We start from the raw sequence: 25,389 nt of genomic DNA, 5'->3' as shown, positions 1-25,389 counted from the left end.
GGTCTGTGCCCGGTTCCCCCACCCGTGGTTGAGGTGGCGTTCGCTCATGGCGTGAACTGAGTCTCGACCTCCCCGCAGCCCAGAGCGGGCCGTGTGCTCACTGGAAACGATGCAAGGAAGTAGTTTAGCTTTCATCTTGGAAGTGGTGTGGTTAAGTGACTAAGACGTGAAACACCACTTTGTCTAGGACGTCCGGATGCGTTGGCGTGAACTTTGTAGCTGCTTTCGTGACACTGCAGTGAAGCCTAGGGAATATCCGCTGGGGAAACAAACTTCACAGTGGGTGTCTGCAGATTGTGACCGCTCGGTTTGGGTGCTGTAGTGACCTTTAGCTCTGGAAAAAAACACGGGTGTTTAAAAAGTGCACCATGGCTTCAAAATGCATTGGTAAAAGTTTTGAGGTAGGACACTTTGAAAAATAGTCTCAGACTGTCATGAGTCATAAGCAATTACATGAAACACTGATTCTGATGACTTACTTTGTTGGTCAGCCATCAAAAGGATATGTTCCTACTCCTAAAGTGCAAGCCCAAATGAGAATTACCTGTCAAATAAGCATAGGTTTGTACTCTAGTAATATAAAATAAAGCATCTTGTATTATGGATTTATTTAGTATCATTTTATGCTTTGTGATATTTTCTTTTGAAATCATTATATATGCGTGTATATATTAACATATAAATGAAAAGTTTTTTTCTGAGCTTTGGAGAGCGTTTGACGGCCTGTTTAATTTGTCCATGAAAGTACTGTTATGTAGTGTTTTCCGTCCATAATTCTCAGCTTGTTTGAAAAAAACAAGGGAGGTGCCATTATCATACTGCAGAAAGAGGTCAAATACTTTATGTCTTTGTGAAGTGTTTTGTAGCTGTGAGTGACTGAATAACTGCAGCTGAGTGGTCTGTGTTTGGGAGATTTGTTACAATCCTCTTTTATGTCTGTCATGCTGCATTCTCTCTATTTCTCTACTGCCATTGACATTCTGTGCACTTGCAGGATTTGATCCTGCACAGAGCAGGCCCTGAGAAGTAAAAATTGCAAGCATAACAGTTCATCCGGTAACACCAGGAATGCCACGTGATCAACGACACTTTTAATTTTGTGATGAGTAATTATTAAAGCAGAAAGCAAATTTGGGAGCTAAGTCTCATTTCCTGTGCCTCCCTGGTGCACCTGGGCTCCCCTCCTACTCACTTTGGTTGATAGAAGGTTGCATGGAAGATGTGGCACAGGACAGCTCGGTGTGGAAGTGTGTTTGGCGTTCCTTTTGTTGAAGCGCTGCCTCCCCTTGCATTTGTGCCCCAGTACTGCCCAGGAAGTTGACGTACCTCTGCACTGCACCATGCCGTCACTTGCAGGCTCAGCACTGATAATAGCATGCAACTAAGCAGACAATTTGCATCCCTCAGCTTTTGTGGTAGATAAGCTAATAATGGTCACTAAGTACAGTGCTGTGTCTGATTCTAAGCTACGCTTTTTTGAATTTCAGCAGCTGGTAAAATATTTTTCTTGCATTATTATGGGTAGTATCAGGCTGAAGAGTGCAAACCTGATGCCTTTTTGCTGCTTTTAGCATCTGCGTCACTTGTCCCTTGCAAACACAGTGCTGTAAGGCTGGAATGACCAACTCTGGGTTAGAAACTTAATACCTGTCAGGAGCAGAGTACCAAGAAACATTTCAGCTGTTAACTCTGGAACAGACTCAGTGGAAACTATGGAAAATAGCAGCAACGTTTTAGGCCTCTGAAGGCTTAGATCCAGATTTAAAGACATGTCTCTGTTGGCACTTTAAAGGAAGCAGTAGTTATGTAGTTATGCTTGAATTTACCTCCCACCCATAGTTTTATTTTTATGTAAAATTGTGAAAACGTGCTGATGCACAGCATTTGTAGTTCTCAGCGAATGCATTGCGTTAGTTTTTATGGTTAAGATTGTTGTTGTGTAAAATGTTAGATGTAGAAAAAAAAAGGTCAGTATTTTCTGTGTTTTCTTTCTCTTTTCCTCTCAAATTCAGTGATCCTCAATATTTACGCAGAGGCCATTTGGCTGAAGAATGGCTTGCAGGCACGGACCGGCAGAAGTAATGTTTGTAATGTTAGGAATATATCTGGGAGGCCACATTGCCATGACAGGAGCATGAGATCAGCAGACAGCTTTCTACTGCACTGTATATCACTGACCTGTGTGACTAGCCTTTGGCAAGACACTGCTCTGAATATCTCTGCTCAGGTACAGATTTACCTGGAGGGCTCTGAGGACTTTGTCTCTTTCTTCCCCCACATTAGCAGTGCGGGCTGCAGCATTCCTGTCGTGGCATACAGTGGTGCTTGTCCACCTCTCATCTCCATCCTGTGGATATGGTGAGTCTTGCCATGATGCTGTTCCCTGTGCTTTTTGGTGTGTTTTATAAAGATTCCACTATTCATGTGGGGAGACCGAAAAAGGGGAAAGCCAAAGGGAGTTGTGGGTGATGCAAGAGTTAGGAGCAGACTTCCATTTCCAGTCACCCAGTGTTTTGTCTTATCCTTACTTCTTCATAGCTAATTATCTCCATTCTGTGACATGAAGGCGATAGCACTGCAAACTGCTTTGGCATTTGCAGAGCACAAGCAGAAGAACACTTCATTTGATAACTCTTACGCAGACGCCTGCTTAGGAAATTGCAGAAGGTGCCCTTAGGTGCAGAGCAGCTTGCAGAAGGGTTCCAGTGTAGTCCTTCCCACAGCATGGGCCCTGGTTCTCTTGAGGAGCTAAACCTTCATATCAGCTTTGGGGTGCTAAGAGTTTGCTGTAATTTCAGACGTCTACAGCCAGAAGGGAGAAGTGTTATCATGTCTGTTTCTCCACCAGTAATTGCCATCTGGAAGCAGGCAGCGGTGGCAGCATGGTGTGTTGTCGAAGTATGAAATTTCATACAATGCCAGCTTGAAATCACCTTAAAAATAATCTTTTAACTGTAGAATCAGTATAATAATGCTTATGCTAAATTGTAAAAAGTAGGATGGTAGGCTAGAGTACTGGTTCCTAGCTAGCTGGTGTGGTATGCTGCTACTCTGCGTGAGATCTGAAATGAAGAATGGGGTAGCAAAGGGCTGGCACCCTCTGCCTCCCCTGAGGATGCAGTAGTGTGTGTTCAAGCTGTGGTGCAGAAGAAGCTGTTCCTGGCTGAGGAGGAGGATAAAGTACACATATGGTTTGACGGTACAGCTAATCTGACCTGGTGACTAGCTATCACCAAGGGGGGCGGCTGTGCTTTACAGCCCTGACTCTCTCCTTCTCCCATCCCTGTGCTGCTACTGGTACATGTCTGACCCTGCAGTGGCCTGATTCAGGGAGCTGAGGGGCAGGGAAGTTTCCCTGCGTTTTGCAGGGCTAATTTTCTGCTAATTTTGCTTCCTGAACTGTCTCCTCAGACATCAGCCAGGTGTTGGTGCTAACACAAGACAGGGTGATGAGAACGCATAGCAAGTGAGGGGGAGTAGAAATGTCCTTCTGTGCAGCAGCTGGCTGTTAGATTGTATTATCTGTTCTCTCTGACTGCATCCTGAGTCTTCATAGCAGCAAATGCCACAAATCCCTGCAAGGGTATATAGGTGTGATGATAGATACTGCAGTAGGAGATAATAAAATCTGTTTTCTGGTTTTGGTTTTCTTAGGAAAACCAGTTGAAAACATGTTCATGTATATTTAATATAGCAACTGCTAGACGAGAGGATAAATATAAAGATAAATCGGTTTATGAACCTTAGCGCTGACAAATAGTTGTGAAAGCCTTTAGTCTCTCATGTTCTCAATTTCCCATCTCACATGGGGAAGACTGTTAATGCTTAGATAGCATTCAGGCTGGCAAGACACGCTAGAGGGGCTGTGTAGCTAGCTAGGTAGCTAGCAACAATCTGTGTAAAAGTAGAGAGGGCTTTCTTCACAAGACCCTTAGCACTTAATATGAAAGCACTTTGTTTTAGAAATGGCCAGATGTGCTACATTTGACTTCTGATGAACTATTCACAAAAATAATCTTTTCAGTGGCTTTTTGGTCTTTGCTAGGGATAGGGAAAAAAGCTGCTGGAAATTCATTATTTATGCTTGCTTCCTCCTTTTCCAGCCATTTCCCCATACTGGAATACCTTGATGATTTTGCAAGAGACTATTTCCATTCCAATGAATAAACACCTCAGTAAGTAAGTAACATCTCTAATTTAATTTTTATGAAATATGCTGGATCATTTGAACCTACCATCCCAGTTTTGTTGGAACAAGAACTTGGAATGGCATATAAGAAACTTAAAAAAATCCTTCCTTTCACATCACAGTATGCTTGTAGACTCATAGTTTCACCAGGGTTATCTGTCAGTGACATATATAAAGAACAGTTTCACAGTGGGATAGCCAGCAGTGTCTTTTCATACCTGAAGCATCACTAGAAAATAGCAAAGAGATCTGATGCCGGATTGTATATTTTTATGCTATAAGATTCATTTGATGATTTGTAGAAGCTGCTGTATATAATTACAGCACACATGAGACAGAAAGAAAACCTGAAAACCTATCAGGGGGCTGCTGTGAAGAAATACAGGAATAGTTTGTAAATGCCCTCTTCTTTCTCAAATTGCAGAGAAACTGTTCTCTCTTATGTGTCAAGGGTGAGGGGGAGGTTATTTTTCACTAATGTCAAAAAGTGACCATTCCTAAACAGCATCCAGTTAACAACAACCCGAGGGTCTGTGCCATCACATCTCTTGTACCACCGTTTGTGTATGTTTTCTCTCTTCATCACTATTTTTGATGGAGTCTCAGCTTGTTAAGTTCTGCACTGATATGTGAGAAGGTATTATTGCTGCTGAGGAGCCTACATTCTGTAAGAAGAAAAGGGAGTATGGCATCTTCAGACCGTATCTGATATATGCTACATGCCATTATGTTCTCCAGTACATGCCATTTCTCAGTAGTCCTTGGGTCCACTTAATGAACCACGTTGTCACCCTGTGCAACTGTCTATATGGTAAAGTCCTGATCCAACAAACAGATGTATGGTTAGCTTCATTCCTCTGCAGGGACTTGTGAAGGAAAGCCAGCCATCTGCCTAAGATTTTGTGTGATAGGGGCCAAGGTTCATTATGTTTCTCTGACAATGCAGGATCCACCATGGCACTTTATATGACTGTACTGCAAATGCAATACAATGAGGATATCAGTATTTAAAAAATAAAAGAAAGTCAGAAGTGAAAGATGGCAAATCTTTTTCATCAGGATACCATCAAAATAAGAGAAGCTACCTAGGGTCACCCACACATTGATGCTGTGTGGGTGTCTGTTCAGAAGAAGTCTGGCCAACCTGCCTGAAGGGATGTTGATGTCAAGAAAGAGCCAAGCATATAAAAAACAAATATCAAAATATATCAATATATCAAAAAGTATCACATTTGCACAACCTGGCACCCTGGCTAGGACTCTCAGTATACAGTAAAAGGATGTGACCTGTACTGCAGACAAAACTGCTGTTCCTCTCCTACACCTTCATCTTTTCCAAAAGTTTAGTCTAGAGTTAAAACTTGTTTACTAAGTACTGTTGGGATGCTCACATTAGCGCTTACGTTGGCTTATGTATTGCAAAATTAATCGCATTGAGTTAATAGCACACTAACTGCTTCAGCATTATTTGAATTAGATTTCACACTAGTTAGCTGATGATCTTGTGACACAACAGAGCGCTCATCATTTCCATGTGGATGCCGTATGCACAGTGAAAGGATAAGTTCAGTCTTGATGTATTTGTACTATAAACCGAAAGAGTTTACTTGCTGGAAAGTGGAGGGCCTGTGTTCTTAATCCAACCCCCTTCAGCTATCATGAAAAATACTGGAAGGAAAAAACGTCAAACGAAAAACCTGATATTCTTTATTATAATTTTAACAACATGAGTAAATTGAAATCTGTAAGCAAAGCAATTACATGAGGAGGGTCTAATAAAGTTGTTCAAGCTACAACCTACTTCGATTGTTGAATCAAACTGAATAAAGCAGGCTGCTTTGATGGGGTTTTAGCTTCCACGAACATAATTGGCTGTGTCATCTTTTGCTTTAATGGCAATGGTCTTCTGTGGGATGGAAGTTTCATAATCAGCTGAAAGTAAAAAAAAACACCAACATAAAATTGGTCACTACTACAAATAGGAAAATTCCTGAACCAAGTACTATCTTCAGTTCAGCTGGTGATCTCTTATCAGCTTCAGCAGGATCTGATTGTGCAGCAGGAAACAAATTTGATATACTGTATCTTTTTCTAAGTTCAAAATGAGTAAAGAAATTTCAGCCTGACCCGAACAGAAAAGCAAATAAAAATCTGTGGATCAGATTCTCAGAGGTTCCATGACTAATGGTGATTAAGGATCTTAAAAAAGCTGAACCAAGCAGCCCAACCACTGTAAAGGAGTTTACAGGTTACTCCCAGAGGACAAATGTTAACAGAGTGTGAATTATGTTTCTTCACAAAAGGCACAGTCAGTTGGCCAGATTCTGTACTTGGGCTTCGGGGGAATTTGTGTGCTTAGGAAGGGAGCTTCCCCTGGATCACAGCTTTAATATTTGGACTGTATAGTGGGAGGACGAGGGAAGGCATAATGTACCCAAGAAACAACAGCACAGCTGCTTTGCAGTTGCTAATGTAGCCCACAGATGCTGTAGTAGCTTTTTAATCTCACATGTCAAATCTTCAGGGAAGTGAGGCTTGATAGACCTACTGGTGTATTCCTAAACCCTGTCCTTGTTTGGCAATGCTGGAAACCACCTGTCTCCAATACATCAGGAATCTCTGCATGACTGGATTTGGGGTGTTCTTCCCCTTTGGCAGCTTCTCCAAACCTCACCGTCTACCACCCAGCCCTATGAAACACGAGAATCACCCTGTTCCTTCGGCTTGCAGCAACCGCACAACCCCTTCCCAGAGAGCGTGTGTTCTCCATCCTTGTGGCACGCTTGCTTTTAATGATGAGTACCTGCTTTGTTCTCCATCCAGAAGGCAGTGATATGCAGCAATGTCTTTCTCCAGCTGTTGTTTGCTGGTCAGCAGATTTTCACGATCCCGCTGCTGCTGCTCAGTTTCTACTTTGATTTCTCCCATTTCTGCCTCCAGCTTGGAAATGACAGAGCCTAGGTTCTGCAGTTCGATGTCGTGCCAGTGCTTGGCGTCGTATAAAGAGTTCTCCAGACCCCTCTTCTGTAAGGGCAGGACAGCAGACATAAACCAGTCAGTTTTCATATGCTTCGTAGTGATTTTTATTCAGGTTTGGCCAATATGTCTACTGAATATGTGTAAGTGGAGATACGCTATTTTGAGAATTCTTTTCTTTAGATACTTTGAAAAATGTGTATTATTACAAAGGTTGAACTACTTTGGTTACAAGGTGCAGATATTCTTCACATTGTCAAGTACCCAGCAATCTCAGTGAAATTACTGAGTATGAAGACACTTAATTTTGGGGCCCAGCTGTCAAATGTGGTACACTTAGTGCACCACGTCAATTAAGAAGAGCCCAGAAATGTCTGGCATCTCTGGAAACAGTATCCTCTGGAAAACGGGATTTATTCTTAAGAATGCATCCCAAGATGGGAATGTTTTCCTCAGAAGGCATGTTAAATTCGCACAGAGTATACGCATTGAAAAGCCAACATTACTTACCAAGGTTCTCAAAGATTCGGTTTCTGCTTGCAAGCTCTGTATTTTACAGGCAGTTTCATGGAACTCAGTTCTGAGGCCCTCGACGAGCTCTTCCTCCTGGGTTCGCACGGCAGCTATTGTTTCAGCCTGTTGCTGGTAAAAGATGGTGACTGTCATTTCAGCCTACTCAAATTGTTTTAGTTTCCTTATGTACCAAACTGACAGTTAATATTTTCATAGTTTGTGGCAATTCTGACCTTAACTTTGATTCTTGTATATTAAATCCCCCAGCTGAACAATTCTGGATACTTCTTAGTGTCAAAATGATCATATTTTCCATGCATTTACTGTAAAATGGCTTATACGTATAAGTGTATATATTTCATCTATGTCAAAAAAGCTGTTCAGCATTCATACTAGTAAGCTTAAAATGACCTATAAAAAGAAAACATTGCTGTAATTCTTCTTTTTGTGGCTATACTATAATATTTTTTTAGAAGTTAAGTGGTTTTACTTAATCTATTGGATTTCAGAAGTATTCACACCTTGATTTTTCACATAGGATTCTGTGAGTCAGAGAGCAAGGCATATCACACAGGTCAGGAAAATAACTTCTGTTAGTTGAATTAAGATATTCTTATGCAATTTCATGCTCTTGTTGCTTGTGGGTTTTTATATGTGTTTAGTTCAGGCGCCTTGAGAATAGGTGAAGGAAAAGGTACCTAACTAAAAATAAAATCTCTGTACTTTTAATGAAGGCTGAGATCAAGGTTTTCAATCCAGAGCTCTGGGCTTTCTAGCAAATACAATTCTTCAGTCCAAACCTATAGTTCTTCTGGTCAACGCTAAAGTTAGACCGGGCAAAATACTTCCATTCCACTCTGAAAACTCTTCTTGACTCTGTCCTGCTTTTCTGATTATGCATTCCTTCATTTTAAAATACGATCAATTTTTTAAAAAAATTGTGACCATGCACCAGAAATCATTTTTATAATTTTTTTGGTACCATCATGGGAACCCCATACCTTGGTCATTGTGAGTGAAATAATCTCAGGTGCAAAAGGTCAGCAAAACCAAATGTGTCATTTAAGTACAAGTTAAGCCTTAAACAGAGCTTAGGATTTATGAACCTGTGATGCAGAGGGCTGAATTTCAATCCAAACACCAAAATTGTCATTTCCAGCAAGTTGTACAGAGCCTGTATTTTCCAGAAATACTTTATAGAGGCTTGTGCTTCAGGAAGACAAAATCCCTCCTCACTAGTCCTGGTGAACTCAGCCTAGTGATCACGGACATGCCACTCTGGAGTAATTTGTATCTCCTAAATTGTGTTGGGAGTGTAGTCTGCATGTTACTATGGTACGAGGACTATAAATGCTTCTTCTTGAAGAGATACATAGGGCAGGGAGGATGCCTTTGCTTCTGTATTTATAGTCTACACCTATTACATGAAGCCTGGCATCTCTCATCCACAGTTACCTTGCTGGTGGCCCAAATGCTACCTATAGATCCAACTTGCCCTCACCACAGGGGATGCTGAAATTCCTCCAGGCATTACCCTAAGCTGTCACGGCTACCTGACATTGGTAATGTGAATGATGGAAAAGGCAGATGGAGTAGATGGCGGTGGCCACATCAGGCCCTAAATACTGAGGATGACACAGCAAGTAAGCACACACTGAATGAGCTCTAAAGCTTTTGGTACACACAAGATTTCCCCATCCTCCTTACACGATTACCAGCTGTGTCACCCCAAGAATCCATGTGGAGCGTGCTGCTGGGCATGACACTTGGCTTCAGCTTTGGGGTTCCTTCTGTAGAGAAGTGCAGATGTAGTCTTTGTACCTTCTTCACTAGGCAATTTGTGTTTTCTGGGGGCTCTGCTCTTCCTATTCCTGAGATGGTCCACAAGGGAAAGGCTATACCGAATTGTGGTGCCCACAAACAACTGGACTAATGGAGGGAGAGGATGAAGTCATCCTCCTAAATCTTTATCATTTTGATGCTTGTGTTTCCTAGGAATGTGTGGATTTCAAGCACATCTGTACAGTTCTGAGCCAGACATTGTGCAAGAGTGCAGAATCTCTCAGTCTGTTTTTCATCAAGAAAATTAAGGACGATTAGGGATAGAATGCCAACATCCAGGGTCTCATCAACATGATATCTGCAGAAGGAAAGTGACTTTGATAAGCTCTTAAGAGTTCTGGGAATGTGTTAGCAAAGTAGCAAAGAAGGGAGAAACAATGGATGTAATTTACAAGATTTTTCAAAACCTTTTACGAGATCTAGCATAGGGGATGACAGAGGAAGCTGTGTAATTGTGTGCTGAGGGCAGAGCATTGCCATGGATCACCAGCTGGTCACAAGACAGGACATGAAGAGGAGGATTAAGGTCTAGTTCCACTATGACAGAAGTTTAACAACAGCTTGATGCCTCAAGGTTTACTGCCTTGGAGATGAATGATGAACTAGAAGGATTTATGGATGGCAGAAAACAATATAGGTTTGCAATGAGCGGGGGTGAATGTGTGAAATCAAACTACATGAACGAACAGTGCCACATCATTAAGTAAAGCATGTTTCGAGGAAAAATATTAAGCAACTTGCATGCCTTACAAGGGTTTAAATCACTTCTGTCAATTCAGGGAAAGATTTTGACCGTTATGGACAAAAAAAGTGCAGAGCTTAAAGCAATGGACTGGAGTTTTGAGGTTATTTACTCATCTAAAAAAGTCCCATGTGAAACCCTGTTAGGTATGAATACAAATGGGTATATTTTAGTGCCTGAATACCCATGAAAAATCTAGTGAAGATTGCAAATTGCAAATCTAGTCAGAAGACAAAGCAAACGAGGCAAGGGAATTGGTCAGAAAATAAAAGTACTGCCCTGACATCTAAGCCAGTGCTAGGACACCATTTGAAACACCTTGGTCTCAACTGGTCACAGCTACGCCAAAAAGTGGGTGCAGAGAAAGGAAATCAAAGCATTAGGGACCACGTAAAACTCACAAAGAGATTGAAGAAAACAGTAATGAACAGCAAAGGAGAGGAGGGAACTGCTCTCCCTCCTCTGATGTCACAAAAGAGCAAGGACAAATTTTTCACAGTATGAATAACCAAATGATGCAATTCAGCCATATAAGATGACATAAGTCCGCAGGCTTAGTTGAAGTAAGGGCTGGACATAATTAGGAGAACTCTTGTTATCTGTATAAATAGTAATAATCTGAATAGATCTGTATAAGAAACAAAACTGTGTAAGATACAAAGCTGCATCATCTGGGTTTAATGAGAGGTGTATTTGGGGACCCAAACCCCTAGAATATCATACCAGAACCTGCTCTGAACTGAAACGGATCTTTCCATAAATCTGTGTTATTCCGATTCTTTCTCCCATTAAAAAATCGAACCAAACCAGGAACAACTTAAACTAGTATGAGCTTAGACTAAGATGGCTAAGTAGGGATGGGTTAGGATACGTTTGCTTATTGGCCTTTCTCTGCAGCATCGGGTGTTGGCCACAATCAAAGACACAATAGCGGGATCCAATGTTCAGTCTAGTATGAGCTGGCAGTTTTCTCCCCAAATGATATCTCTCTGCAGTTGAGAGACCAGATATTGAAGGTATGAAAGAAATGGGTGAGCAGGGAACTTTTAAAGAGAATGGCTATTATCATCACTTTTCATTTCTAAATTAATATCCAATTTGTCCACCACTGCCAAAGGAAACAGTTTCAAGGAGAAACCCACAAGGAGTCTGTAGCTGTATAATTAGTGTAGAGCAATGTGGTTTGCCCTTTTGATTTATAGACCCCTGTTCAGTGGAGGAATGGCCCTAGTAAGAAGGGTAACAGCTGTGGCTTATCTGACACAGAAGGTATCAACTGATTACGTTTGTTTTTCTCAGACAACATTTCAGAGCCCTTAGAAGTCTCCCAGAGATACTGATATCTGCAGGGTCACTTCCACCGCTACTTAACTCTGTGCATCCCAAGAAAGTCATTTATATTTATGAGTGTATTTTCCAATGGACTTGGACCAAAATCCATTACATTTTTACCATCTTTTGTTTCAAGAAAAAAACTCAAACGCTCAGCCCTCAAAGTTACTGCAGGGTATTAGACAGATTTTGTGTTTGCTTCAAATCCCTTAATGTTGGAGTGGCTTACAGAATGCTTACCTTGGTACGGAGCAGGGTACCTGTCTCAGCACGATTCTTTTCAATGTCTCTCTCCCAGTGGATTCTGATTTTTTCCAGTATGTCATCCAGGCCACTTCCAAGGGGAACATCAAGTTCTTCCAGCTGAGATCCAGCAAGCTGCTTGTATAACACCTTCACATCCTTGAACAAAAACAACAGACGTAACAGAAGGTGAACTGGACAATTGAATGGTAGCTTCAGAAGGGCTCGAGGAAGAGCCCTTTTGGTTCCACAAACAGAGACAGTAATAAAATGTGGTCCCAAAAGGTGTCTTTGCATGAATGATTTAGTGCACTGCAGGGTTTCTTTTTCAGATGTGGATTTGCCTTGCTTCTGCATGGGGAGTCTTGCTGGAGTTCCCCTTGGTGGCAGGAGACTGAAGCCCTGCACCAGGGCACTGCCTGGAGCAGCCCTCTCGCAGTGGCAAGTTTCTCCAGCAGTCAGAGCTTGGCATACATACACACTGCACACTCAGGACCACAACTATATTGCACTATGCAATAACATAGATATGTATCTACTGGGAGATACAAGTTGTGCAAAACAGCAGAACCTCTACAACGCTGCAGCTTGTGTGAGCCACTTGTGCTTTTATGCATGTGCACGTTAGATGAAGAGCACTCTCCTTTTCTGTGACAAGGTTCTGCTCTGTCTTTACATATAAGTGCTCCAAAAACACATAAGCAGGAGAGAATTAGTGTGTCTAGAATTGCATGCTTAAAGGTAGCTCATCAGTTGTACACTGAATAAAGAATAAATGAGATTTGCACATGTATCTGAACTTTGTCGCACCACAGTCCTCGTACATCAATCTGTTTATATGTGCTATTGACATAACTAAAAAAAAGTGGTCTTAAAGCATCTGGGAATTGTATTTGTAGGCAGTGTCCTGTGACAGTGACAGTACTGGAAAAAAATGATGGGCAAGTATATGTATATTATGAACCTGCAAGAATGAAATCCTCAAAATATGCCCACTCCAAGTGCACAAAAGCTTCAAAAAGGACTTGACGTGGGGGCACTGGAGGAAAGAAAGGTTTGAATTAGTTCAGGAATGTCCTTGGTAATTTAATGTGCCAGAACTCAGCTGGAGTAATTGCAATAGTTACTTCCAGCCTTTTTTTCTGTGAATTCTTCTGACCAGCTTCCGCTGTTGCCATTGCCATTGGAAAACCAGGTCTGTGCTGGGGTGGTTCTGCGAATGCTCAGATACTCCCAATGGGTAAAGAAAGGAGCATCCTTCCACCCAGCAAGGGCTCCTTGCTGGCTAAATGCAGTGCGAGAAGAGCTATTGGGAAGCTGTTATTCTTGTTATGCCATGTATATGGGCAGAGAACAGCACGACTGCCAACTTCTCTGGTTTCACAGCAATCATTGCAATCACGGAGGTTTAAATGGAATCTTGTGTATTTCTATCAATTTTCTGTTTTCCCTCATATATACAACTTAAATCTTTCTTATGCCATGCAGTGGTGCTGAAGCCACTGATTATTTTCTGCAAAATGCCAGCCTTGGGAATAGACTCAAGAAAGTAAGGAGGGGATGAAGCAACCTTATCTTGGTTACTCAAGTCTCCATATGCTTGCCAACATTGCAGAAATCTTATGGTTGGAGAAATAACACGTGAGAAACGTAAGGCAGGAAAGTGCCTCACTTCCATGAGGCACTTCCATAAGCTCTCATTTACTTCTGAAGCATCAGCACAATTGCTTGCTGTTCCTTATGTGGGATTAGTAGTAGGTCCATATTCGAGCCACCATCAGTAAAGGCGCCGATTTGGGTCCAATCCTGAAACCCCTGCTGAAGGGAATAAACCACCTTCATGCAAATAGTGCTGGTGAACGTAATGAGTAAGTGGGAAAGTATTGCAAAATTGGGTAGTAATGGGCTTCCCTTCCAGCTGCCTGTCCCTGTGACTTGCTTTAGTGGTGTGTTGCTCAGGAGAGACTCGGTTTTGGGAACTTTGCAGCTTGCTAAGCCAAGCGGGAGGTTTTCAGAAGAGCCCAGATAATGCTCAGTGTTAGTGCAGCAGGACTTGTGCAGCTTGTTCCCTGCAGAGGTATTTTCTTTTTACATCTCTGGCTGAGAATCAGACGTCACTGTTGAGATGTCCACATGTGTGACTGTGCAACCCTGTGACCATCGTGTGGTGTCTAGCAAGAAATGAAGTGATGACATCTCTTCTGTGTCATTTATCAGATCAGAAAGAGATAAAACTTAAATGTAATTAATTTGATCATGCCTCAGAGGTTAGTGCTTTAAGTTAACAGAGAAGAGAGAAATAGGAGTAGTTTTCAGGAGGATCCCCCCACCCAGACATGGCAGGTGAAGCTTTTGAGTGCTTGCTTTGTGCTAGATGTATGATACCAGCCAGATGAAACAGGCACACGTTGGCTTTGCAGTGTCTCGAGTCTGGACTTACTTCTTCGTGATTCTTTGACAGCAAAGTTAGTTCTTCTTTCATGCTTTCTATCTGACTCTCCAGATCCATTTTAGTTAAATTAGCATCATCAATCACTTTATATAGGGAATTAATTTCATCTTCCACTGCCTTTCTGAATGGCTGCTCATTTTCATACCTGCAGAGAAAAAAAAATCCCCCAACCTTAATACAGCACAGCTCAGCAAGAAACACCAACTTTTTTTTTTTTTTAAATGACACCATTGTGCTAATTAGCTCATGTGTCCCAGTCAGAGACACAGAAACACAGAAGATATACTTTGCTCTCACCTTGTCTTGCTATACTTGAATTTAACTGCCTGAAGTACCCTGTCATTAACTCAGAGTGTAATAAAGCAGGCCAAGTTAGCAGTCTGTGCTGTGATGGTTATCAGCCTGATAGGATTCCTGAATAAGGACGGAGAGGCATGTGGTCTCTTGTTAGACCTGGTATTTATATACAGTATGACTATGGGTGGTTTTTTCTCTGTTTTTTTGGCTATAAAAGGAGAATAACTGCTCATTTGTCTACATAAAAACTTTTCAGAGCTATGGTCAAAGAAGACACGCACTTTTACTAATGAACATGCTGATGGAAGTCTGATCCATGTTCCAGGGTCCCAGCCTGTCCTTAAGACCAAATCCTAGTAGTATCAAAATAAATAGGAGATTTGAGCAGTTGGTTTGTCAACTAGAATTGCTGTTACATTTTAGACTTTCCATTGAAAATGTGGTTGGGCTGTGTGGCGAATCTCTTTGGGTGGGAGGCTTTTGTGTCAAACCCAGCCAACCTGGGAACCTGGTGGCCAGGGAGGTTAGACAGGGGAGTTGGCAGGTTAGATGGGAGCCAACTTCATAAACAGTTCCTGCACTCTGCCACTTGAGAGCCACCTTCGTTGCTGGGACGTCAGCAGCCTGGGAAAGTGACAACTGATCCCAGTGACAATTAGGAGCTTTTACTATGCAGTGGATTGCTTTGGCATTGTTTTTTTTATGTAGACTGCTTGTCCAAGTCAGCTGACATTTTTAAAACGTATCTTTTAAAACTGTTTGAAATATGAGTGTATCTTGCTGGATGCGAAGCCACAAAATGAGTAGCTCAGAGTTGTACCTTTCCAAAATAAAAGGAGAACCTAAGAACATGATTAACAAATGTTTTCATACAATTAAATAAAGTAATACCAGGGAGAGACAGAAGTTTAAGGGATGATAAAAGTCATAGGAAATAAAAATCAATTAGTCTGAAATACGGTTTGTGTGTCAGATCTTGCAAAAAGATATTTGTAAATGAACAAGTCGATTACCAACAAAAGCTAGAAGCATCATCAGGCCTTCTGCGTAACATTTAAAGAGCTTCATGCACTCATGTACATGAATATTAGGCTTTGCAAACAGAAATATGTTAAAAAAGGAGTTTGTCAGTACTTGAGGTCTCCTTTTACTACTAATTTCTCTCAGTAAAGACAAGGGAAATCAGTGCAGCCCACTTCTGTTTTCTTATCTAATGTTTCCACACTGATGTTTGTAGTGGTGCAGTTTTTGCTTTTCAGCTGCTGCAGTAGAATAATTTTTACTTCCAAAACCACTTGTGTGGCACTGCAAATTAAAACTATTAATCACATGAATGTTTGCCTTTATAAAATGTCAACCCAAATTTGAATGAATACTGACCGCTCAGTAAGAGATCAATGCCTGTATATCAAATAATAGCTTAAGTAATTTTGCTAGTGCACATTTTTGTTACTATAAATCTTCCAAAATAATGTTAGCGTCATAATTACTTTGCTATTAAAAAACTCCCCCAAGTCAGATGGTTCAACGTTCAACCTAAAAGAATGAGCCTATTCTACTCACTAAGCACTACTCCTCTACAGAGTAAGCATTTACCAAGGCAAAGTTTCAAAGAAAGCGGCCAGCTAGGTGCCACCACAAGACTACCTGTCTTTAAAATCTTCAGCACAGGCTTGAATGTTCTCAGTGTGCAGCATAAGACGAGCATTTTCAAGGACTGCTTCGCCCACCTAGAAGAAAGAGACAACAGAGCTCAAGCAATTAAGAGCTTCAGCACATTAGCTACATGCCCTGTACATGTATCCTAAGCAGATGTATCGATCTGATTTTGAAAATAATCCTATAGCCTAGGGCTGTTCAAGTGACTAATTCCAGATAATTAATCAATTCATTTTGTACATATAAACGCACAAATTCTCTTCAAATAGGCTGTAATTTGTCATCAAACTGTTCATTTCTCCTAAGCATTCATCTTCTTGTGGAAACGTTTGTTCTGATTGTCAGCTGGTCGCGAGGGGCAAAATTCATTACTGTGTGCAAGGTGTGATCATCATTTAAGTCCCACTTATATTTTCTAGATACAGTTTAAGCGTAGCACTTAATGCAGTTCCTATTCTACTTCCCATATCAGCAGTCCTCTTCAAGGTTGTCCTCTTCAGTGAGCCAAGGAATACTTGTTGCTTATGCCACCTGCGAGCCGTCCTCAGCTCCCAAAGCGTCTTTTTTCTTCTCTGATGGGATCCTGTAAGGTCTTGCGATAGATATGAGACCTGAGAAGCAGGCAGTCTTCAAAGATTATTACACTGAATGTGAAATGCTTTGGAAAGATTGTGCAAATAAGACTGTGGTATCATTGTTATGGCTGGGGTGTAACTTTAATACCCAGGAGGTACTTGAGGGTTAAGCAAACCTGAAAGGATTGTGACATAGCAGCCTGTTGTGGTTCAAGAAGGTTATGTAAAATGATAAAAAGGTAAAAAAGACCACTGCTTGCCCTGGAGTCACACGAGCACCAAGCTATGGAGGTGACTGAAGACATGCTGAAGACAGTACCAGGCTTATAGAATCATAGAATGGTTTGGGTTGGAAGGGACCTTCAAAAGTCATCTAGTCCAACACCCCTGCAATGAGCAGCGACATCTTCAACTAGATCGGGTTGCTCAGGTTAGAGTGATCATCTCTGCAAATAACTGTCTGGGCATGCCGGCCATCACGTGGTCCGTGCTGTCACTGTGGAGGAGCTAAACTGAACATCTCTTTGGTCTTTTTCAGGAGATACACATGGAGATTTGCAGTTGAAACTCAACGACCACATGAATAAGAGCAGCTTTTTAAGCAGGCCAGGAGAGTTCTTGAAGCAGAAATTTTTCCTTAAATAATTAAGTCTCCAACTAAATGAGATTGCAAATCCCCCGAAGCATTCTATTCCCCTGAGGTGAAACAGGCCATGCAATGTGGAGACATAAAGCCTGTGTCCAGACAAGTTATCTCAAGTACTGCAAGTGGGATTGTTGTCTTAGTATAGTCCTACCTGCTCTTTGGCCTGCCGCTTGGTGATGCAGTTGAGGTGGACGTGCAAGGCTGAAGCATTTCTACATGGTAATTAACATTCACCCTCATGAAAACTGGTTTACAGCTCATTGTCCTACAAATGCTTGGACAAACAAATATGAAATACGTGAAGGAATCTGATGAGGAGAGACCTGGAGGAATACCCTCTTCCCCACATTGATAAATCCACAATGAATCGTGAGGTTAAAAGTACCCGACATCTTTTAAATCTGAGGAGGCACGAGAGTTAAAAAAAAGTGATTTGCTTACTTCTCACCTACTGTTAGGAAAAAAAAGGGAAGGTGGCTGTGGCTGGAAGCCTGAGGCTGGAGTTCCGTTCCTGCCAGCTCCAGCTCAGCTTGGCTTCCAAAGGAAACAGAGCTCATGCCATTGCATGGGCAGCCAATTTTTCTTTAATGAGTGTGGGATTTCTTGGCCAGTTCCAACCGATATGATAGAGGCATAGGCCATCTCAGGGACACAGGTCCAACACTTTTCATGCAAATAGCATCTAGACAGAGGAGTGAGGTTCTGTGAATGCTGCCACTGGGAAAAAAAGTCCCAGTTTAGGCATGACAAAATTAGAGCATACAGCAAATGTGCAGGAGTCAGCGATGTTACAAAAGCCACAGGTGTGGGCAAAGAGATGGTATCTGACGGCACACCAGCTAGCCCCACCATGCAGCACACAAGTACAGAAGACCTTTATGTGCTGTCTTGCACACAGAACTGGCTCATCTTCATCGTTCAGCCCCTTTTTTCCTTCTCTCTGTGTTTTTGCAACCTCGCTTTACCAGCACTGGCCTAACTCCCCAGCCTTCGGCTTGTCCCTTATGTGGCATTTCAGAGTGGCTGGGCAGAGGTGGGATTTTGGGGCTGTGCCGCTTTTCTGTCCTTGGGTCCCCTTGCACCAGGAGACCTGAGTTTCTCCTGAAAGATGGAGAAAAAACATTTAGTTTTTACATGGCAGCAGCATGGAGGTAGAGGCAGTTCTTTGATCCAAGCTCCGAATTTTTGGTCGCGTATTTTTCTTCTTCTTCTTTCTTTTCTTTTTTTCCTACAGAAATTATTTTTTCTTCCTGCCAACTCATACATGTATGGCTCATCAGAGAAGCTTTTATTTTTTTTCCGGACTCAAATCAGGGAGCAGAAACGCTGTCCCATGATTTGCCGTGCCTTGTCAAATCAAGCCCATTTGCCCCTGGCAGTGAGACCTTGCAGTTACAATATCTGACCTAAAGTCTGATGAAAATTAATGTCTTTGAGGGAATTGGTAACATCCCATGAGCAAAAACAACATTAAATCCTGTGAGCTGCACAGTGCCACTCGGAGTTACATTAATGGCTAAGTTTAGAGGCTGAATTCTGTGTAAAATGGTTTTTGGGCTGCAGTGAAAGTAGAAGCAGGTAGTAGCTGGGGATTTTCTGCTGCCTGGATTTCTGCCTCTATGCAGAAGAAAACTGGTTTTTAAAAGTGGTTGTCAGTAGTAATCTTGTGGCTTTATTGAAGCATTGAGGTGGCTTCTTACCTGCCCCACAAGTGGATGTCTCTACCAGAACCCTGGTATCATACTCCCGAGTAGTTGCTTAATACCCAACTCCCCTCTTCCTAGACCATCAGCTAATGCCAAATGCTCAGTGGGAAAGTGCAGGGCTTTCCAAAACTGCACACAAACCTGAACTGTGCCATGTAAGCAAAAATGGTATAAAAAAGTCTAATGCTTGGAAGGCTTCAGGGATGAGTGTTGTAGTGGGAGCCAGCAGGCATTAGCCCTTCAGCCCTCCTGGGGATGAGCCGTGTACGCTTTAAATCCAACAGTGAAATTGAAGGATAAATAATTACACGGTAGTTTCTATGTAGAAACCAGGTTTCCTGAAAAATTCTCCCTGATTTGCATGAGCTGTGAAAGGCCTTTTCGAGGCTTGAGAAGAAGAGATATAAGACTTCCATCTAGTGGCTCTTTTGTTTGGTTTAATTCTCCTAATAATCAACAGCTGGATGCAAACACGCAGCACTAGTGAGAGGGATTCGTAGCCTCTTTGCTGACACACGTACTAAAATGCATGATGCAGCAGTTTAGGAAACAACCTTCTTTGTGTCCATTGGAAATGAGAGGGCTCACAATGTTGCAAGCACTTGGACATTGCCTCCTCTGCTTGTAAAGCAGAAGACAACACTGTCCTGCCTCGCAGGGCTTCTGGGAGGCTTGATTCACTGATGCTTGTGTGGCACTTAAGCAGCCAAGATGGGAAGTGTTATCAAAATGCAAATATTATTACTAATAATAGCTCCTTTAAGTAACGTATTGTCTTTCAACAGTTGCATCTGTGATGCACATACACTTTTTAAACATGATTTTTTTTCAGCTCTTGAATTAACACTGAATATTTGTAGCATAAAACATCTTAACTAGAAAGCAGCAACAATTTTGTTGATTTCACTGTGGTTTTATGGACACGAAAACACAATTTTAATTTTTAGAAAAAATGTCTTTTCAAAATATGCATCGACATACTGACCCATTTACTGGATTACGATTGGCAACAAGGAAAACCAGCTGCCTCAAGGGAGTTTGCAAACTCCAGCCTTGATAAAGTGTGACGTTATACAGACACTTACAGGAAGAACTTATGTCTGGTGGCTGGCAACTTTTAACAGAGATCTGACCGAGTTTGGAATTACAAGATATACTGCACCTTTCAAATTCTTAGCTATGCTTTATTGATAGCTTTGCTATTCTTTCAAATGCCCAATTCATTTCCGAATGCTGCTAAATTCGTGGCCTCAGGTGTGGCCTGTGATAATGAATTTCATGGTTTAATTATTCATGTAATGGAAAATTATCTGGCTTTTACATTCACTTCAGTTAAAGCAAATGATGCCTCCATGGAGAAAGATCAGAAGATGCTAGTTTAGTCTTTTCTTCCGCGTGCAGAAAGAATTGGTTGATATCAGCCCATTGCTTCCAACACATTGTAATTTGCAGCTAAATCAGGCTACAAGCATGCGACCCAGTGCCTGCTGCTCAGATGCCACCAAGCGGTAAACTCGTAATGCTTTTGGTCGTCCTTTCTGTGTTGAACCTCTCCTCAGAGCCTGAAGGAGGAAGACCCGAAGGCAGCAAGAGTAGCATTTGGTGCATCACTTTGGGAATGGTAATACTTGGAGAGAGGCTGGGAAGATTGATGGGTCCTTTGCTGGTTCCTGCTGCGTCCAAGAGAACACGACTTCATTTATACATTGAATATTTTATAAGTAAACAGGACTGCATCAAAGAATGGTTGGTTCTCAAAGCAGGAGGTACCGCCTAAAGAAACGAGCTGTAAAAACTGTAATGTTGCCTAAGCACAAGGAGAAAACCTCACTCCCACATGCCTCACAGCTGTAAGTGGAGGTACTCCAAGGTTACGCTGTTGGAGGTGGCTGAGACGATATAATTAAAACTAATTTATTGCCATCCTCTGTATGGTGGTTGACCAAGCTCTGTGCCATTTTGTGGGAGTTTGTTGTGCCCTTAGATTAGTAGCAGAATGCTATTTCGCCCATTTACAGACACTAATCATGCACTGTGTTGTGTGAGAGTGTGCTACAGATAACACTCAGCAGCTCCTCTGGCCCTGCAGCAAATAAATTACTGGGTGTGAGTCCAAATGCGGCAATTCCTCAGGCTGTCAGTCCTGCATATTCTCCAGGCTTAATATTAACACTGAGTAAATGCTGACAGTGAGGCCAGGTGGAAATAAAAGTATCTCTATAGGAAACTCCAGTGATCTTTCAAATGCTCCCAACCATGCACAAGAGTGATAAAATTGGTCCAGAACGTTTATTCCTTCTGGTTTTGTGTTTTCTCCTGTGATCTGAACTGTGCTACGTGCTATCTCATAGACAAAATAAATCTCTGTGTCTCCCACGCAGCCGTAATTGAACGGTCATGGAGGCTGAGCTGCACTCTCCTCTCTGTTAACTCGCTGAGATTATTTCAAGCATCCACTTTTCCCAGGTGCTGCCCTGCTCCCTGGGACGGAATTACCATTACAAACTACCTCCTATTCTGCAGGAGACACATTTGATTAGAGACAGAATTTTCCACAAGAAGACTGGGATAAAGCCTGGAGAAAAGGATTATGCCCCAGGTAAAATGAGATGAATTTATATTTCTGTCACATGAATTCCTCTCCGCAAGGATTTCTTATTTCCCTCACTTCCTGCAAAAATCCTGCCATTTTGTGCCCGTCCCAATTAGTGTGTGTCCACCTGCTCTGCTAAAAACCAGCTGCCCAGGCGGATAATTAATGCTGTGAGCTAGATAGTGGCTTCCCATCATTCAGCTCCTGTCAGTGATCCCCTGCTGCAGTATAGCAGCAACAGCTCTGACAACTGCAAAGAAACACGAGTGTTTTTTTCCCTGAGAGACCCTCCACTCGTACCCTCCGAGTCACTCATTGCCACATTTTTTCCCCTAGCAATGTGTTTGGGAGAAATGTTGGCACCCAGTTGTTACTGCTGGGAGGACACCTACCCGAAATTTGGGATGCCAGAGCACATCCCAGGAAGGGCAAGAGGGAAACGGGACCTCGGGTCTGCTGGGGTCTCTCCTACCCCACTGTAGAGATGGGCCCATCACATTTCTGATTTTGGGATTAGGAGAGTCCTACGTGGCTGCATCCTTGTTTTCTCACTAGCAGGGCAAGAGGAAGGGCCTTCTGTTGAGGCACCCCACCGCAATTGTGTATTTTTATTTGCTGCTCCTTGTCCAAAATCTGTTCTTATTGTAGGCACTGAGGTTAAAACAGGTGACAGCTCAAGTGGCTTTCCACCCCGAGACTTTCACAGCTCCTTCACGTGAATGGCGCCAAGGGGTTTATGGTCACCGGGCATACCTCCCGGCTGAAAGCATGGGGCTGGCCAGGAATCAGAATGAATCCTCAGATTTTGCAGAAGGCTGAAAAAAGGATATGTCACGTTAAGGCAGATGTGGACGTCTACAGAAAAATCTAAATATATTTACAAAACTTACATCTAGAAATGTATCTGCCAGATATCTCTCATTTCCGTTACAGCTCGCTCTTGAACACCTTTTACTTTTCCTACTGGGACATGTTGTGGCAGGAGGATACAGACTTCGCGTGACTGCAGCTGTTTCTGCAGCAACTGATTTTGATGTTATTTTAATAAATGTGACAGTTTCAGTGTTGATGCTGGCATCCCTTTGCCAATTAGCTCCAGGATGGATGAGTTAATTGGTGTTTGGGCTGGATGAGGTCCTACTTTCATTTTTGGTTAGATGCTTAATATAAAAACTCAAAGAAACCTGTTAGTCAGAATTGCACATAACAGCTCAGAAAGTCAAAACCCACTAAGTGATGCCTTTTTTATTGATTTAATTGAAGTAATTTGGAAAACTTGATGTACTCTCTAATGTGTTTTAATAATAGATACGGATGATGCTAATCTTTTTCTCTTAGTTTCTATGATTCTTGCAAATGCTATTACTACATAGCTTTATTTTTCCGATTTTATACAGGAAGAGCCCAATATTCAAGCTAGATTTCATTATGAGCTGCTCTTATTTACTTGTAAGAAAGAGAGGTAGAGGCAAGGTAGCAGGATGGCAGTACAAAGAAAGCTTAAAAGGAAAGCAATTTGGGTGAAAAATTATTACATAAGTAGGTTCATCTGCACTACAATATTGGAGTTTCATATAAACAAAAAGTAAACAGTCCTTCCTAAGTACCCACAATCCTACTTTTTTTGGTCTTAACCATAAGCCCTGGTAGGTTTTGCAGGTGAGGTCTACAGGTGCAAAATGGGACACTCGTCTGGAAAACATGGGATGGCAGCTGCAAAGCATTAACCCCTATCTCACATCAAAGTCCCCAACTACCTCAGTGAGATGATAGGTTTGAGGGTATTGGTTTTTGTAAGCACCCCAGATTCAGAGCACCCATTGCCTACGGCAGCCCGTTCCTTCAGGAAGCTTTATAGGATTAGCAGCAGCAATGTCATTTATCGATACAAAAAGATAACAACTTTAAAAGTAAGTGCTTAACTGGGCATTTCTGCTGACATGATCTTTGTACAGGAGTTTATGCCGCCGCACTCAGGGTTCAGACCACATTTGTAGTGTTCTGGGTGAAGACCTGCCCTAAAAATGCAGCGCACTGTAAAAACACACCCTCTTTCCTATGCCAGAGGTAAAACTCTGGCCAGCCCATGAGTGACAGAATTGTCTCGAGGAACTAAAAGTTCACTTTCAGGCTTTCTGAAGACCTCCCGATGGAATTTTCTGCACCTGGACAAGCACTGCCAGGAAGCGATGTGCAAGGTGCCGGGCTCCAGCTCTTCGGGATCCCATCCACTCCCACTGGCTGGGAGTTGAGAAGCTGGGACTTGCGAGGTGCACTGAGACCTCAGGGGACAGAGCCCCATGTTCCCTGCAAGCAGGACGTCAGCCTGCAAAGTCTTACTGGTCTTACTGGTCAGCAAAAGGAACTGTTTCTTGTCCACGAGGGCAATGCAAACACCATTTTGCAGCCCCCCGCGCCCCCCATAAACACTTTCCCAGAGAACCCACAGCCTGTGCCGTATGGAGAAGGTGGAAGGAAGGGATGGCAGGGCGGCGACAAAGAGAAGGGAAGAAGGAAGGGATGGCAGGGCGGTGACAGAGAGAAGGGAAGGAGTTACTCATTTGTAGCCGTGTAATTATTATTTTTAAATAAATAGAGCTTTTGGAAATGTGATTAAGCAAACGAGGGAATAAAGTAAAAATCTGAATTGCTAATTAAAAAAAAAGAACGTGCTTGTAATGATATCATGTTGAGGGATAAACTAATTCAGTCCTAGCAGTTTTCTTTTAATAATTTGGATGCTCAGTGTAATAACCACAGCTAAGAAAAAAAAATAATTAAAAAAAAAATCACCCATTTTAATCAGCCCAGACTATCGCGCCTTGGGGTGCATTTCAATCGGCCCCATGCGCAGGATGCCTGAGGCAATTCTCCTGCTTAATAGGCATTTTCCACAACACACTGTGAAATGATAATGCTAATTATCATGAAGATAGATTTAAAACCCTCTGTCTAGGGCACTGCGCCTTGAAATCAGGCGGCATTCATCATCAGCATCAACCCTCGCCGCTCAGGATTGCTAATGACTCGTGAAGCTCCCTCCGTCCCCCCTGCTGCCGACAGCGCTCTGATGCTCACCTGATGGTAAATCGCCTCCCAGTTCTCCCTCAGCGCTCCCCAGCTGCCCACGCTGGCCGCTTTCTTGTCCAGGTAGACTCTGATGTGCTCCTCCAGCTCTTGGTTGACCTGCTCAAGAGCTCGCACCTTCTCGATGTACTCCACCAAGCAGCCATTCAGGCTCTCGTAGGAGAGACCCCTGCCCTTCTCCAGCCCCGGGGCCAAGGGCACGGCGGCGGAGGAGCTGCGCAGACCCTGGAGGAAGACGCTGCTGATGCCCAGGGCTCTGCGGGACACTCGGGTGCCCAAGCTGCTCACGCCGCCGGTGGGGACAGTGCCCACATAGACGCCGGGGGGTCTCGACAAGCTGCCTCCGCCCCCAGTGCTCACTCGGCGGCCGGGTGGCCCCGAGGTCTCAGCCGCGGAGGAGGAGGGCTGTTGCCCCAAGAAGGACGACCGGCGCCTCGGCAAGGGCATGCTGCCTCTCCAGCCTGCCGAGCGCCGCCACTCAGCCCGGCCGCCTTGCCCCGCACTGGCGGGAGGGATGTGCCGAGCCCAGCAGGTTGG

At 42.8% G+C, this 25,389-nt stretch overlaps 1 protein-coding gene across 1 annotated transcript; it reads right to left on the bottom strand.

Moving 5' to 3' along the window:
• Positions 1-5,880: 5,880 nt before the first annotated feature.
• BFSP2 (beaded filament structural protein 2, phakinin) lies at positions 5,881-25,389 on the bottom strand. Its single transcript, XM_009894966.1, has 7 exons — positions 24,844-25,389; positions 16,234-16,316; positions 14,278-14,434; positions 11,835-11,996; positions 7,676-7,807; positions 6,993-7,213; positions 5,881-6,121 (listed from the first exon to the last, which is right to left on the bottom strand). The coding sequence occupies exons 1-7, from the start codon at positions 25,297-25,299 to the stop codon at positions 6,118-6,120; spliced, it is 1,215 nt and encodes a 404-aa protein (XP_009893268.1). The 5' UTR covers positions 25,300-25,389; the 3' UTR covers positions 5,881-6,117.

The sequence above is a fragment of the Charadrius vociferus genome, unplaced genomic scaffold, assembly GCF_000708025.1.
Source record: "Charadrius vociferus isolate BGI_N301 unplaced genomic scaffold, ASM70802v2 scaffold51, whole genome shotgun sequence".
Lineage (NCBI taxonomy): Eukaryota > Metazoa > Chordata > Aves > Charadriiformes > Charadriidae > Charadrius > Charadrius vociferus.
Note: the sequence above shows the minus strand (reverse complement) of the source record. Positions and strands in the feature narration are given on the sequence as shown.